Source organism: Epithele typhae (assembly GCF_022376455.1).
Source record: "Epithele typhae strain CBS 203.58 chromosome Unknown BXZ73scaffold_14, whole genome shotgun sequence".
Taxonomy (NCBI): Eukaryota; Fungi; Basidiomycota; class Agaricomycetes; order Polyporales; family Epitheliaceae; genus Epithele; species Epithele typhae.
Genome location: NW_025954205.1, coordinates 247,872 through 263,337, shown reverse-complemented (window position 1 = coordinate 263,337; position 15,466 = coordinate 247,872). Strand labels below are relative to the sequence as shown.

General features: G+C 60.6%; 3 protein-coding genes across 3 annotated transcripts; 2 read left to right on the top strand and 1 right to left on the bottom strand.

The window, feature by feature from the left end:
• Nucleotides 1–1,903: 1,903 nt before the first annotated feature.
• BXZ73DRAFT_44594 (glycosyl transferase family group 2-domain-containing protein) lies at nucleotides 1,904–5,422 on the bottom strand (the record flags this gene model as incomplete). The annotated part of the gene is made up of 14 exons (XM_048019365.1): nucleotides 1,904–1,973; nucleotides 2,033–2,299; nucleotides 2,363–2,520; nucleotides 2,572–2,636; nucleotides 2,689–2,703; nucleotides 2,755–2,877; nucleotides 2,930–3,819; nucleotides 4,026–4,166; nucleotides 4,233–4,270; nucleotides 4,336–4,445; nucleotides 4,504–4,882; nucleotides 4,944–5,052; nucleotides 5,111–5,310; nucleotides 5,375–5,422. 14 exons carry the CDS (start codon nucleotides 5,420–5,422, stop codon nucleotides 1,904–1,906), a joined length of 2,613 nt encoding a protein of 870 aa, XP_047879451.1.
• A 3,187-nt stretch (nucleotides 5,423–8,609) lies between these two features.
• Nucleotides 8,610–9,962, top strand: BXZ73DRAFT_89191 (glycoside hydrolase family 16 protein; the record flags this gene model as incomplete). The annotated part of the gene is made up of 4 exons (XM_048025196.1): nucleotides 8,610–8,848; nucleotides 8,904–9,320; nucleotides 9,375–9,784; nucleotides 9,850–9,962. 4 exons carry the CDS (start codon nucleotides 8,610–8,612, stop codon nucleotides 9,960–9,962), a joined length of 1,179 nt encoding a protein of 392 aa, XP_047879450.1.
• Nucleotides 9,963–14,083: 4,121 nt separating this feature from the next.
• BXZ73DRAFT_44563 (concanavalin A-like lectin/glucanase) lies at nucleotides 14,084–15,457 on the top strand (the record flags this gene model as incomplete). The annotated part of the gene is made up of 4 exons (XM_048019363.1): nucleotides 14,084–14,322; nucleotides 14,387–14,806; nucleotides 14,868–15,277; nucleotides 15,345–15,457. The coding sequence occupies 4 exons, from the start codon at nucleotides 14,084–14,086 to the stop codon at nucleotides 15,455–15,457; spliced, it is 1,182 nt and encodes a 393-aa protein (XP_047879449.1).
• Nucleotides 15,458–15,466: the final 9 nt, after the last annotated feature.

Here is a 15,466-nt window from a genome sequence, read left to right as displayed (position 1 = left end):
TTTCAGCTTTAACCGCCGCCGTCGAGCCACCGTTTTACCGACACTCAGGCCTACACGAGCGACCGTGAGCGGCCTCCTTATCTATCGATACGAGCATCGGGGAATCGGGATTGTCTGTTTCGTAACATCAGCGTAACTTCCAGTCTTCAACATTCAGGGGCAGCGCGACTGGCTTTGAGCTGTTTTGGTGACGGACACCGTGCGTCAAGATAGTACGGATACTTCGTGTTTCACCGGTAGGAGGATGAAGCTGCGCTGGCTCCTCTTCGGGGCCGGCGGGCGTGTTAGCTACCAGCCTTCAAAGTGCCATCCGAGCTGGCAAGCACGGCTCAAGCTCCCCGGTTATCTCGGTCATTCATCCTGCCCCGTTTGACTGTTGGGCTGCCGCGGCCCTTCATGCCTTCAGGTACGCACGATGCATTCCAACGTAATCGACGCGTCCTTCGGCGCGGCAAAAGAGATCGTCAATTCCCACGGGTTCACACCCGTCGGTCTCGAGATTAATCTCCCAGTGCCCTCGCGAGGCACAGCTTACGAGTGCTTACTTCCCTTCCAGGGCCAGTGCGTCGACGGTGACACCGGGAATCCGGCACTGGCCGACGCGTCCGCCAAGCTCCCGCTCCGTCTGCGAACTCCGAGATCCGCCTCCAAAAGACAAGGCACCCGCCGGCGCCATGGCCCATCACCCGGGTCCATTGAACATTCTGGTCCATTGTGCTCGAGATTCTACTGCCGTGTCTTCCGCGGCTCCGCGAATGTCGCGGGACGATGCTCGCCTGCGCATGGGAGTTCGCGTAGCCGGAGACATAACGCCGAGCGTTTTGCTTGCGCACAGGCACGGCCGACGTCGCAGAAGGAGCCTATGTTTGATATGCGTGTGCGCCGCAGGAACCTTGCCATTGTGCACCCGGCCGAAAAGAGGTGCGTTCGACATGTTCCTTGTTGTTTCCGTCGCTCGTTCGGCGCGAAATACTAGTCCGACCCCAGTGATGAGAAATGCCCCCAGTGTTGAAAAATCTGGTATGGCGATCCCGTCCAATAATGTTAAAAACTTACACGCTAGTAGTAACATGTTCTCACTTTCGTTTGCAAAAAGAACGACATCGTTCCGTGCAGAAACAAGCCCGATCTTTCGCAAACATCTCTCAAATGAGAAAAGTCGAAGATTTGATACCCGTCAGCTACGATCCCATGACCTGCGCTTATGTTGAAGCCGCGCGAGGGGCATTGGATGAAGCATGGCTGCCCCAATTCGAATTCTCCAGCACGATATCTGTGGGAGGGAGGCGAAAACGCACTTTGGGTCAGTTCAAGCGTGACTTCGGCCACAGAACGTGAGTGAATTTCAGTCTCCGACGTTGCCGTCGGGGAGGATGCTGTCATCCCTGGACGTATCTGACAGCCCAGCCGAGCGGAGTTGATGTCGGCTGCGTGACCCGCGCCGTGACTGAGCCTCGGCGAAATTTCTCAACTCTAGGGTCCGCGGCTGGTTCGTCCACTGGGGGCGCAATACGTACCAGTTTCCTTTGAAACTTTGCACACTGATTTCGTATGACACTACCAATGTGTACAAAATCCGAAGACTATCGCAGCAGGGATGGTCGAGATTCTCATGGTTTGATCTTGCGGGCGCTCCCATTTCTCAACTTTGGGGTCACGCTAGTAGGATTCATACAACAGTCGATACAAGAAACGGGAGCGATCATACAAGCTGAGGGTTACGTGAGGTTTGACACGGGTGTCCAAGAACGAGAGTACAGACGTGCAAAACACCGCCTCGAGAGTCGATAGAAAGGAAAGCGCAACAAAGACAGATAACCCAAATTAGTCCGACATCATATACCCAGTGGTGAAAAAGACGCAGTGTCCACATGTTCAAGCACGAGAGACGGAGAGAGGTGGCTCAGTATGAGAAGATCATGAGCCACGGGTTTAAGAGCACGGGGTAGAGGACGTGGCAGCCAACGACGATGCTGCGCGTCAGACAATATCAGACGAGACGCTCGCGGGTCGAGAGGAGATGGGTACGCACGCGAGGGGCACGATGACCGCCCAGTCCCAGCCGAAGATGCGCCAGCCGATGGGGATGAGGTCCGTCGTGAGGATAATCATGGCGGCCGCGGTGACGATGCAGATGATGAGGGAGACGCGGAAGCGCGTGACGATCTTCGGGACCTCCTGCCAGAAGTTCGAGCGCTCGACCTCCTTCTTGGTCGCGCCCCACGTGATGTTGTAGGAGAACAGGTGAGCGAGGAGCGCCTGCGAGAGATGGATGCTGAGCCCGCCGAAGAAGAAGAAGCTGGGCGGAGACGAGGCGTGAGCGAGGCGTCGAGACGGAGAGCGACAGCGGAACTGAGCTCACAAGAACGGGATCCAGGTCAGGTTCTCTATGACGGCATCGAGAATGGGGCGGCTGCCGAGACGGTATTCGAGCATGGTGAAGCCGAGGTTCCCTGCACCAGGGAAGACGACCGTGCAGGCGAGCCAGATCTCGAAACTGTGCTCATAGTAACCGTCAACCTGGAGAGCGCAATCAGCGAAACACATGGGCGCCGTTGAACTCGGTCTCACCGGAAGGTTCCATCCAAGCAGGAAGTAGTTCATGAGCGACAGGACGAAGGCGCCCGACAGCGCGTCTAAGAGTCCCGGTCAGAAAGCCGATGGCGCTAGCGATCAAGCAGCACGTACAGTATGAGAACATATCTGCGATGCCATCTCAGTCAGTGCCTCTCGCCATGGAAGACGGTAACTTACAGGACATCATTCCAATCTTGTAATGCGCCGGTGCGTTCGACCACATGAACGTGCGAAGCTGCTTAGTAATCGGGCCCTTGTACCACCACTGGACGATGGGGTTGAAGATCAACTCGTTGCATCCTACGACTGCGTCAGCACTCGTTCCGCGCATGAGCGACGCCGAACCACTCACCATACGAGTACTTCTGCCAGCGGTTAAGCTCGTCGTCGCACGTCAGAGACACGCCCTCCTTGAAGCCGCGATTGGAGTACGTCGCCCAGCGCATGACGAAGCCGCGCAGCATGAGCCTCAGCGCCATATCGAAGTCCTCCGACACGTTCGACTCGGACCAGATCTTCTTCTTCCCGTCCGCCTCGTCGATGAACGCCGCGTCCTGCAGCGCCGCCCACCGGAGGAACGCGTTGTGCCCGACGAACGGCGCGACCTCCCCGTTCGCGCAGCACATCGAGATGCACCGGTTGATGCGCCGCGTGAAGTGCGTGATCCCGTTCTCGAAGTAGTGGTGCGCGACCTGCATCACGTCCGACTCGTGCTGGATGATCGCCACCTCGGGGCACTCCGCGAACTCGCGCGCGGCGTCGCGCAGGCAATCCTCGGGGACGATCGTGTCCGAGTCGACGATGAGGATGATCTCGCCCACGCGGAGCGGCCGCGCGTTGCACGCCCACGGCCGCCAGCGCTGCCCGCTCTCCTCGAACGTCTCCTCGACCGCGAGCGCGAGCGCGCGCTCCTCGAGCGACTCCTCGCCGTCCTCCGCGAATGCGGCGCCGGACGCCTCGAGCGCGGCGATGTGCGCCTCCATCTTGAGCGAGAGCGCGAGGCCGTAGTTCATGTTCGACGCCTTCTTGAAGCGGCCGGCGCGCTTGTAGCCGTCGGCCGCGCCGGAGTGCGGCGGGCGCGCGACCCAGCCGATGTTGTGGTCCGCGTAGAAGGCGATGCGCGCCTTGCGGTCGTCCTCAGAGAGCAGCTGGAGCCCGTCGTCGTGCACGAGGATGGAGGAGGTGCCGCCCTGGCGGGCGTAGGTTTGCATCGCCTTCTTGAGCGAGTACACCGAGGGCGCGCTGTGGGGTCGGCGTCAGCCACACTAGCCTCGGATCATGGGTGCGCGAGCCAAAAGGCAAAGGCGGTATGTGCGCCGCCGGTACGCTGAGACACTCGCGGGGGCGTCATGTGTGATCGACACACCGCCTCCCCAGGACGCCGCACTTGGCTTGAACTAGAGGGGGCGCTAACGGGTATAACGGGAGGAGCGGTCCGAGATACGCACATGGTTTCCGAGAGGCTTTCCTTGTAGACCGGCATCTCGATGGTCATGTGAGGAAGGTTCTCATCGACGATCTTGTTAGGCGCGGGGGCTTTGGCGGAATAGTACTTGGAGTTCTCATGGAACTGCGCGACGGGCCCGAGGCTGCAAGTACGCACAAATATAGTTCGTGAGGTATTCCTGACACAGGGGCGGAAGGGGTGGACGTACACATAGGTGATGTTCGTGACGATCATGAGCGAGAAAAACTGCAAGGCGGATGATGCGTGTGTTCGGCGCATGCGTAGAGCGAACGTCTAGAGTGAGCACGCACCAGCGACACGCAAAACAGGAACGGCACGGTCACGAGGAGCGCAAAGCGGGCCCATTGGCCGTCCAAAATCGACTCTTCGAGCAACACGCTCGCGCCACTACCCACGAAGACTGCACGGCCCGTGTGAGTGCGCCGAAATAAAGACAGGCGTGGACGAGGACGACGCACAAAGGGACAACCCGGCGCCCAGGCCGCAGTAGACAGGGGCGAAGAGTCGCGTCGGTCGCGGCGAAGGCCCCTCGGCGGCGTTCTCGAGGTCGCTGGCGTCAGCCTTCCAGTATCCTCCGAAGATGCCGCATGTGCGCTTCTTCGGGGCCGCGCCCTTCTCCTTGGGTGCAGGCACGACCTCCTCCTTGTTCGCGCGTTTCTCGTTGAGGTTCACGTCGGAACCTGAGCCAAGCTCCGACGCAGCTAGAGAGCCCACAACGGAAGTAATGGCGGACCGGCGGTTCCAAACGAGCTTGATGAGCTTCTCTTCGAAGTCGCGGCACGTGGGGATGATGCTGTCCAAGTCATACGTCCAAACGACCATGACGCGCTCGTCACGCTGGGGGGCGTGGGGGGTTGGCAGGTCAGCGATGGGGACTGATAGATGCGAAGAAACTCACGATGAAGGCGGCACACTGCTCTTTATCCGCCCGAGGAAGGTATGCCATTGTCTCCACGATTTGGATACGTGTGTCGTTGTCAACGAAGATGCAGTCCGCATCTTCCTTCCTGTGAAGAAGTGTTGGTGAGCGACCATGTCGTGCAGCCGTGATGGGGGATGACTGACAAGGCGGAGAGCGCAGCGTGGATAGCGGCACTCCTGACCTTCACGGCGACGACTGGATTGAGGACCCTGATGGCTGCCTCGAAGGGTTCGAGATGCTCGTTCTCGTACGGGAAGACGCGGAAGAAGCCATTGTCGACCCGGAGGCAAACACCCGCGTGGACGTTTTCCTCCGACGGCTTGAACCAAGCATCCCCTTGCGTCTACCAGACGCAATTCACCGTCAGAGAAGAGCAGGGAATAGTGTAGAGAAGGAAGAAGACGCACCTGCTTGAATATATGATGCAAGAGGGCGTCATAGGCGTCGTAGTCCATCCTGGGGAAGAACGATGACGAGGTGCGAGCGTGGAAGGTGGTCCGCGGGCCCGGTGGATGAAGACGAGCGCCAAGTTGTGCACCGTCACCTTATAGGAGCCAGACGGCCATCTCGCGCGATTCCAGAGCGCGAGCAGAAGCGATCTTTCGACATCGGTGTCCGAACGGTCTTCGTGAAGGTTCTTCCTATTGATGATGACAGCGTATGTCCGTCAGGACCACTAGCTGAACCTAACTTCGCAGCCGTCGTGGTCCTGAGCGTGCATTTCCATGTATGGGAGGGGCCAAGCCGGCGTGGTGGTGTCAGGTCGCGTAGTACTTGGTCGGGTGCCTTATGCTATTCAGAGGACCGGTGTTGGGACGCGGGTGCCTGTATAGAAGGCGATGGAGCTCCTCGAGGCTGTCGTTCCGAGACCGGAGCCGTTGGCGGATTTGTGTCAATCAGTTCAATCGGCCTTTTGGTGGACATGGGCAGGACGAGGCGAGGCGGCACTCACCGAGAAGCAAGAGCGGCCTCGGTGCTGCCTCGACCATATCCATTGGTCCGATTCCCACGGCGAGTTGTCATCGTGGGCGATGCAGAAGTGCGTCTGCGTAGGAACATGAGCCTCGTCAAGAACACAGAGCACACAACGGGAAATCGCGAAGACGAACCCGGTTTACACACGTCTCACCGAGACTGCTTTGACGCGTGTACGTTGTTCGAGCATGAGCGAACATGAGAAACTTTTCATGACGTGGCGTCAACACGTGCGCTTGCGCACCTTCGTGGCGCACACCGTCGCCCGCTTCGACCGGACCTGGAGAAAACGGAAGGGGAACCACATTCACACTTTGTACAGTTGAGCGGAGGCAGTAGTTCCTGGTATGCGTTCTGACGTTTTAGTATCTCCGAGACCGTCCAAATATTGCCCGATGAAGTCGTGTTTCATGAAAGTGCTGTTCTTTGCCGTAGAGCATTCAGTAATCAAAGAAAAACAGCCCTCACTTTATTTCCCAAAGGCAGTCAAGGTCGTTGCTGAGTCTAAGTCGCGGCTGGTGAAAATGATTGGCGCCCAGCACATATCGTTGAAACCCCGAATCACTGTCGCTCTGCGACTTTTGATCTCCGAACATAATTCTCAGGCGGGGCCTCAATGTCGCTCCGCGGTACATTCCCTTCCCGCCTTGCCTCGCCGCACTTTGATCCCAGCTTGCACCATAGATGTGTCTTTGCAAACTTCCTGCAACTGGAGATCTCAGGCTTTCTTTGACTGCCCTCAGCAGAGCTCGACTCAAATCATCCCGGCAGGCACGTTCTAGTACGCGAAAATTCGTCTGCACCGGAGCCGCTGTGAACGTTGTACCTGGCGGTACGTGGTAGACTCGTTCCGCGCGCGTTGCCTGTGCCTCATCGCATGCCACCAGGGGCGTATTCGGGACGGAAAGAATCGGTGCAGGGCTGCCATCTCAGCTCCCGTGCAGAGACCCGGCCAGACCCAATTGCCCAGCGCTGCACAGCCCAGCGCCCAGCACCTCCCAGCCCCCGACGGCGCCCGCCATAGATCTCTGTGCTTTTCGTTCGTCGGATACGGCAACTACGACCATATGTATGCGCTCAATGTAGACCTGAGGGGATCGCTGTGCACATTTGTATCAGCAAACAAACCGTGAGTACCCTTCCGCTGAGCCCCGACGCCATCTCACGCATTGTCGGTGATTCGCGGGTCAACCCAGACCCGGCTCCCCCGAAGTGCGCACGAAGTCGTCAACGTGTGCGAGGAAGCTTCGAAGCACGGCCATCCCCCTGAATTTATGAAATCAGCCCTTGTGGTGGTATTTCTTCGAAGGTGAGGTAAACCATCTTCTTTCTCTGTCATGATGAGACGATTGACGATTGCGCGCCTTCTAGATAACTTATTCGGTCTCAAGTGCATCAGACATGACAAGACATGACATGGCGTCGGTGGATTTGTTCTCCGCCAATCTCCGCGGGGCTGACATGCCACAGCAGCCGCGTCATATGAGCGCCCGCTGCAAACTCCGCTTTTCCGCCGTTGACCGAACGCGAATCTTTCTCCGATTGGCCCACCGGGCCCACTGGGGCAGCGGCCAGAGTACATGGACAGTACGAGAAGATCGGGTGTGTACGGCAGGCTGTACGCTCGTTCTTCTCTCACACTCCCGTAGGCTTTGTATCTCGCATTCAGATACCAAAGGTCCAGGCCGACGCACTCGCGTTGGGGCGATTCTTCCACTGCCGAGTCCGCTCGAAGCACTGCCAAAATTCCAGGAACGATGGGTCGAACCGGCGGCGGCCTCTTGCCCTGTTCCCTGCCAGATCAAACAGCCCTAGACTGTTGAACGTTGAACGACCGAAGCATTCCTGCTGTCGCGGCGTTAGAGCTTCGCCAGGAGCGTGGAAGACGGCGTACGGAGAACCGGGCGTGCAGGCTCCCCTAGTCGGGCTCGCTCTCGCACATACAAAACCTCTTAAGGGCCCATCGCGAAGCCTCCTCTGTGAGGTACCCTTCCGCCTTCAAACCGCCTTCACCGCCCGCAACGCTCCTCACTAGTCCCGCGTGAGGCTCCATCTACCCGTTGCAACATGGCCGACCGTCTCGCTCCCTCCACCTCGGCCTCCGTCTACTCCTCCGCAGAGCAGCTCTCCTCTGCTCAGGACGACCCGACGATCCCCCCCGTGCCGTCGACCACGATGGGCTCCAACCGCCAGCGCCCGCTGCAGCCTCCGCGGCCACTCTTCAGCCAGGACGACATCAACGCCATCCGTGCGGACCCATTCCGGACGCCCGACGCCTCCGTCCCGGCCACCCCGCGCTCGGGCGTGAGCAACGTCAACCCGTTCTCCCCGCCCGCGAGCGTCCGCAACTTCAGCTCGGAGCAGAACCTCCAGGGCTCGCAGCCCTCCGCTCCGTACTTCACCTTCCCGGCCACCCACAGCGGCGCCGCGACCCCCTCGCGCCCCCACACCGGCGCGTCCGGCCAGTCGTCGTCGACGGATCTGCATGTGACGATCCGCGAGGGCCCGCGCATGGCGACGCGCTCGCGCCGGAGCTCGGTGAACGCGTACGCGCGGAGCTCGTTCATGTCCCCGCCCGCGATGCCGCGGCGCGCGACCATGATGTCCCCGGAGGGCTCGGACGGGTCGGCGGTGGCGGCGCGCGCGGCGAAGCGCATGCGCTCGAACATGCTCACGAGCGAGATCCCGAAGCCGTGGCTGACGGACAAGGACACGTACGGCCGGCTCTCGTACTGGATCACCGTCATCGTCGCGTTTCTCGGCGTCGTCGGCGGCGCGCTCCGCGTGTACTTTGCGTGGGTGCAGACCCCGCGCATCGGCGACCTGTGTCTGGTCATGGACGACGACTTTAACACGTTCGACACCGGCTTCACGTGGTTCCAGGAGGTCGACATGAGCGGTTTTGGGTGAGTTCTGGCATGCGCTGTACGAACCGTCGATGCTGATAGGCTCGCTTTGCAGTAACGGGGAGTTCGAGATGACGACCAACTCGCCGAACAACTCCTTTGTCCAGGACGGCAAGCTCTATCTCGTCCCGACCCTCACTTCTGACGTCATCGGCGAGGCCGCGGTCCGCGATGGGTTCACGTACAACATCACGGGCTGCACCTCCGTCAACACCACGAACGGCTGCGGCGCGGTCTCGAACATCACCGCGGGCACGGTCATCAACCCGGTCATGAGCGCGCGTATCTCCACCAAGCGCAGCCACGCGATCACCTATGGCAAGGTCGAGGTCGTCGCGAAGATGCCGCGCGGGGACTGGATCTGGCCGTCCATCTGGATGCTCCCGCTCGAGGAGACGTACGGCGCGTGGCCCGCGTCCGGGGAGATCGACATCGCGCAGTCTCGCGGGAACCCGCCGGAGTACCCTGCCCAGTGAGTCCACTCGTGGATCCGTTTGGGTTCGCGCGGTGCTAACCTACTCCACAGGGGCGTCGACTACGTGCGCGGCTCGCTGCAGTGGGGACCGTTCACGTGGCTGAACGCGGTGAGCAAGACGTTCGGGTGGTGGACGAACCGGCGGCAGACATTCGCGGACGGCTTCCACACGTTCGCGATGGAGTGGAGCCCGGACTTCATCCGTCTCTACGTCGACTCCCGGCTCACGTACACGCTCTACCTCAAGTTCAACGAGCCCTTCTTCCAGCGCGGCGACTTCCCGCCCGTCGTCCAGAACGGGACGGACTTCATCCAGACGCCGAACCCGTGGGCGACCGGGACGAAGAACGTCGCGCCGTTCGACCGCCCGTTCTACCTCATCCTCGACGTCGCCGTCGGCGGCACGAGCGGGTGGTTCCCCGACGGCGCCGGCACGAAGCCGTGGCTCGACCATTCTCTGAGTGCGTACCCACCATCTGCTTCTCGACAGGAGGCATCGCCGAGCTCACCGCATATCAATCTGCAGCTGCCATGGCGGACTTTGCGTACTCCCAGGACACCTGGTATGAGACGTGGCCGAAGAACATCGCGGACCGTGCGATGGTCGTCGACTCTGTCAAGATGTGGCAGCGCTGCTAGGCGCTCTCCGCGAACGTGATAAATGGGCTCGGGCCTGTGCACTTTTGATGACACGCCCCCGTCGAGGCGCTGTATACGTATGCTTCTTGGACGTTTGGACTTTGAGAGGTGATGTTTGTATCCAGGTCTCCTTGCGCCGCCCCGCTCCTTATCCTGCTACCGCGCGTCGCCGACGTCGCATGTGTCACTTTCACGTCCCCCTATAGAACACTTTCCCTGATGGTCATCGATTCATCCTATGTAGGGCTGCCCCCGCAGCAGCCGCTCTTGGTTCTCTCTTCTCCGTCGGCGACAGGCGACCGGCCTTCATATATCATACTCGGCTCGAGTTCACCTACGTCACCTATGGCTTCCTTTTCTCACCGGACGATGGACACTCCCGCCCCCCTACGTACACTTGCCATTCACCGACGCGAGTCTGAGATCCATACACCCTCCCTTGTGCCGCATACGACTTCCCATCCTTTCTATCTCATGGATTATAAATACGGTTCTGTCTAATACTCTTGGTAGCTATGTACACTGTTGATTATCCGCTTTGGCGTACCCTTTAGACGCTTTCGAGCACATACCCGCGTTTTAGAGTAGAGTGTAAAATATGTGACTCCTTCCAGGGCTGTGCGCAGCCGCTCTTTGTCCTCTTTCCAGTCAGTCGGCGACAGGCGACCGGCATTCATACTCGGCTCGAGTTCACCCATGTTCCTGCTAGGTTCCAAATCCCGCCTGTAGCTTCCTTTCCTTATCGGACACTCCCGCCCCGCTACGTACACTCACCATCCGCCGACGCGACTTTGAGATCCATACACCCTATCTTGTGCCGCGTACGAACCATTTGAAGGTACGGTTCTGTCTAACACACTTGGTAGCTTTGTACGCTGTTGATTATCCCGGTTCGACGTTCTCTGTGGATTGTCTCTCGAGTACATACCCGCGTTCTACAATAGAGTGTAAAATATGTGCCTCCGCCGATTCTCGCCCGCCTCGACTCCACGGATGATACGACAATCCGTTTGCCCCTCTTCTCCCACTCCCGCTCCGAGCCTGGATAAACTCGGCCGCGCGGACTACACTAATCTGCTTATTCACCTCGCCGTCCTCGGCGTTCGTGAAGCTCCGCGGCCGAGGCTGGGCGAGCTCGAGCCTGGCGGCGCGCGACGACTCGCCGACCAGTGGGGCGCAGAAGCACGCACGACGGACGCCATGACGCCGTCGCTCCGCGCACGCACAAATCGAGACTCGGCGTCCATGGCTCAGCGCCCAGCGACGATACCAATGCCGAGGAACACGCCCTCCTGGCGTCTCAAGGCTGCGCGGCGGACCCTGGACGGAGTCGCCGTCAGCGCGGCCGTGACTTCCCTGACCCCTCGCGCGGGTCGTCCCGCGTCTCCTCCGCGCGCGATGGTGGCCCCCATCGAGACGCACCAGTGGCGTTTCGCGCGCGGCACGGAGCCGTGCGCTGTGCCGCGCGCAGGTCTCGGCACTGGACGGTGGTCTTCATGAGGCGCAGGGCAAGCGTGGGCCGCGGCGGCGATCGCTCGGGAGGGTCGCCCGCGGCCTGGTCGCCGGCTGGGCGCGAGGCCGACGTCGACGGGGACTCGGGGGCGTGGGTGACGCTTGGCTGCCTCGCGCCGCGCCGCACCTGCGCGCTGTCAGCGGCCGCGGTTATGAACGGGTGGCGTACCTCGCGCGCGCCCCGGCGGCGCGCGATACGGCACGCCTCGCGCAGAGAACGTTCGTCGATGTGCGGGCATTTGCTTGCGTGCTTGCACTACTTCGGGATCATGGCTCCACACAGACACCGAATGGGATGGCGCGCGCGCGTGGGCGCTGTGGACGCGACTTCCACCGAGTGCCGTCGGAGACGGTGTAGAGCACCGCGCACGGCCTGATCACATCCGCGGAGGAAAAGTGGGCGCGGAGCGCAGCAACGATGCCGACTCCAATCTCTTCTGCGGCATACGCGATTCTCGTAGAGATAGTCTGGCGCCTCCTCGAGCGAGGCGCAGAACATCCTCAAAACCCTGGAGTAAACGCGGCGATTGCGGTTGCTGCTCCCACTGCGCGCGCCGCGCTCGACAACGTTATAATTGGGACCATCTGTCCTCGGGCGGCCTTGTGCAGAGTTTGAAGGATGCGATTGTGGGGGAGGGCCGGAGGTGAAACGGCGCGGTGCAATTTCGGGCGTGTGAGGACGGAAGTTGGCGGAGGCGCGTTTTGGCCGTGACAGTGGGAATTGAGCGACCGGCGACTGGCTGGTAAGGATGTTCATCCTCAATTCCTGAGAGCTCGGAAAACCCTGGCATGCACGATAAGCATCATGAGACAGGATGAATGGACGACTTGCACGCAACGGCATGCCTTCAAATTACTGCGGCCCTGTTCGCGTAGTGACCTCACAACCTTGAGAGCGTTTCGAACACAGAGCTCTCGTGATTGAAGAGCAAAAACCGCACCTGATTCCTACCCTGTTCTCCCGATGATAAAATATGGAACTTGCACGACCTCTAAGGTCACTGCAATATTTGGAGAACGCTACTGACGTGAGCCTTGTGGACTTCGCCACTCGTTTCTGTCGCGCGGACGAGTCTTGGAAGATGTCATCGGGACTCGGGGAGTAACCAGGCCTTCGTCACGCCATCGTTGTTTCCCATGACAGACCCCGTCAACCCTGAGAAAGAAGGACGGTATTCAAGGGTCAACTTTCACGACAACAGTATGACGACATATCTTACTGCATCCACAATTTTGGAAGGTCATTTCCGCGATTCGACTCCTCTAGGATTTCCGTCCGTTCGCACTGAGTGCATCAATAGTGCACATTGTGGAACAAGAAGAGGACGCCTCTCATGGACGGGCTGGCAGCGGGCGCTCGGGCGGACCGGCAGGCCGGCCAGCTCATCATGATCGACTTGAGCTTGAGGCAAGTCGACTCTTGACCGCGTTCACCGGGGCCCACGCTTCAGCCAATAACAAATCTCATGCTCTTGAATCCACCTTCCAACTTTTATACTACACAGCAATGCACGTTGGAGTCGGGCCGGACTGTTGGTGAGTCGCACTCTTGTCACTGGGACGCGGAGGTGGCTTACTCAGATATTTGCGTACTTCTACACTGGTCAGCGAGGAGGAAAGCCCCTTCACATGAGCGCCAGGTGTTTGAGTGGCAGCTGTCATTGCCTTCCGGGACGATCACTCCCTATCGCCAGCCGAGTGAGCCTGGGTAGTTGCGCACGACGGCCGCTGGCGCTCCACGATGCTCGGATCCCATCTCAAGCCGCCCTGCTGTCCTGAGACGGTCGCCCAGGTTCGCCTTATGGCAATCATGCGCCCTCCTCGTGTGTTAGATGCAGGACTGCAGGGCATTCCTTCTTCGGCGTCGATGAGGTGGTATGTAGGCGCTGGAACCGGTGAGCTCAATTTGTCCGACAGTCGCCATTTGTTTGACAGAAGGAGTGTATCTGTAGCGCCTCGGCGTCACCTCGACAACGTGTCCCAGGTCCCCGGCAGTATCGCGTCTGCAGCGTTATTCGGGACGCTAGCGCGTGTCCCTGGGCAACTGCTGTCTTGGTCGGAACCGATTTTTCAAGTATCATCCGGACGTCTTCCGGCGGACCGGGGATCTCCTCAACTCGCCTGGGTAGATATACTGCGAAATCTCCCCTGGCTTCCTCAGCCGCACCCTCGGGCCCACCATGTCGGATCCCAAATCCCCCTCCACCTCCACCGACTCCTCTCCTCGCACATCCACCTCTGGTGCTCCCTCTGCCCCGCTCACCATCCAGCGTCGCCCGAATCCCACCGTCTCCGAACCACCCCCCGACGTATCCCGTGATCCCTTCCAGACACCCGACGCCTCCAAGCCCTCCAGCGTCGTCAGCTTCAGTGGATTCGCAGACCAACCTCCCTTCCGCCGCCACGACAGCCATGTCTCCGTCCAGTCCATCCTCCGCAAGTCCACATTCGGCGACGCCCCAGACATGCCGTCGCCCCCAGGCACCCCCAACTCGAAGCGCTTCTCGACGATGGCCCCGCGCCCCATGCGCCCAGGGATGAACCGCACGCGTGAGCCCTCGCGGCTGTCGATGGCCGTCCAGGGTCCCAAGAAGCCGATGCGTTCGACCATGCTCACGGGCCCCATCGAGAAGCCGTGGCTGGCCAACAAAGACAAGCGCCTCGGGCTCTCGAACGTCCTCGTCTACTTCATCGCCTTCCTCGGGATCGCGGGCGGTGCGGTGCGGTGCTTCTTCACCTGGAAGTCGACGGAACGGCTCGGGAACCTGTGTCTCGTGATGGAGGACACCTTCGACACCTTCGACACCGCGAACACATGGAACCACGAGGTGACGATGAGCGGCTTTGGGTACGTGCGCGCGCTACCCCCACCTGCGACACGAGCGCTGACAGGCGGCACGCTGTGCACGCAGCAACCAGGAGTTCGAGATGACCACCGCCTCGTCGAACAACTCCTTCGTCCAGGACGGGAAGCTCTTCCTCGTCCCCACGCTCACCTCGGACGTGATCGGGTACGACAACGTGCTCGGCAGCCCGCCGTTCACGTTCAACCTGACGGGCTGCACGGACGCGAACGCGACGAACTGCGGCGCGGTGTCGAACGCGACCGCGGAGACGGTCATCCCCCCGGTCATGAGCGCGCGGATCAACACCCTCGGCCACCACGCGATCAAGTACGGCCGCGTCGAGATCTCCGCCAAGCTCCCGCGCGGGGACTGGCTCTGGCCCGCGCTGTGGATGCTCCCCGTCGACGACGCGTACGGGCCGTGGCCGCGCTCGGGCGAGATCGACATCATGGAGGCGCGCGGGAACGGGCCCGAGTACCCTGCACAGTGAGTCTTCTGTGTTCCACGCGTTCCCCTCGCCCCGCCGCTGACGCGCGCGCGTGTTCAGGGGCGTCGACTACGTCCGCGGCTCGCTCAACTGGGGCCCGTTCTCGTGGCTGAACGGGGTGAGCAAGACGTTCGGGTGGTGGACGAACCGGCGGAAGACGTTCGCGGACGGCTTCCACACGTACGCGCTCGAGTGGAACGACCGCTTCCTGCGGATCTACGTCGACTCGCGGCTCACGTACATGCTCAACCTCAAGTTCAACGAGCCGTTCTTCCAGCGCGGCGGCTTCCCCACCGTCGTCCAGAACGGGACGGACTTCATCCAGACGCCGAACCCGTGGTCGAACGGGACGAAGAACGTCGCGCCGTTCGACCAGCGCTTCTACCTGATCATGAACGTCGCCGTCGGCGGCACGAACGGCTGGTTCCCGGACGGCGCGGGCGGGAAGCCGTGGCTCGACGGGTCGCTCAGTGAGTCCTCCCGCGCGCTCTTGCTTTTCTTGGCTGGCTGCTCACCCGTGCGGCGCGTTCCTCTCAGCGGCGACGACGGACTTTGCGAAGAAGCAGTCGGACTGGTACGCGACGTGGCCTCAGAACGTCGACGACCGCGCCATGGTCGTCGACTCCGTGAAGATGTGGGAGTTGTGCTAACGACCTGTC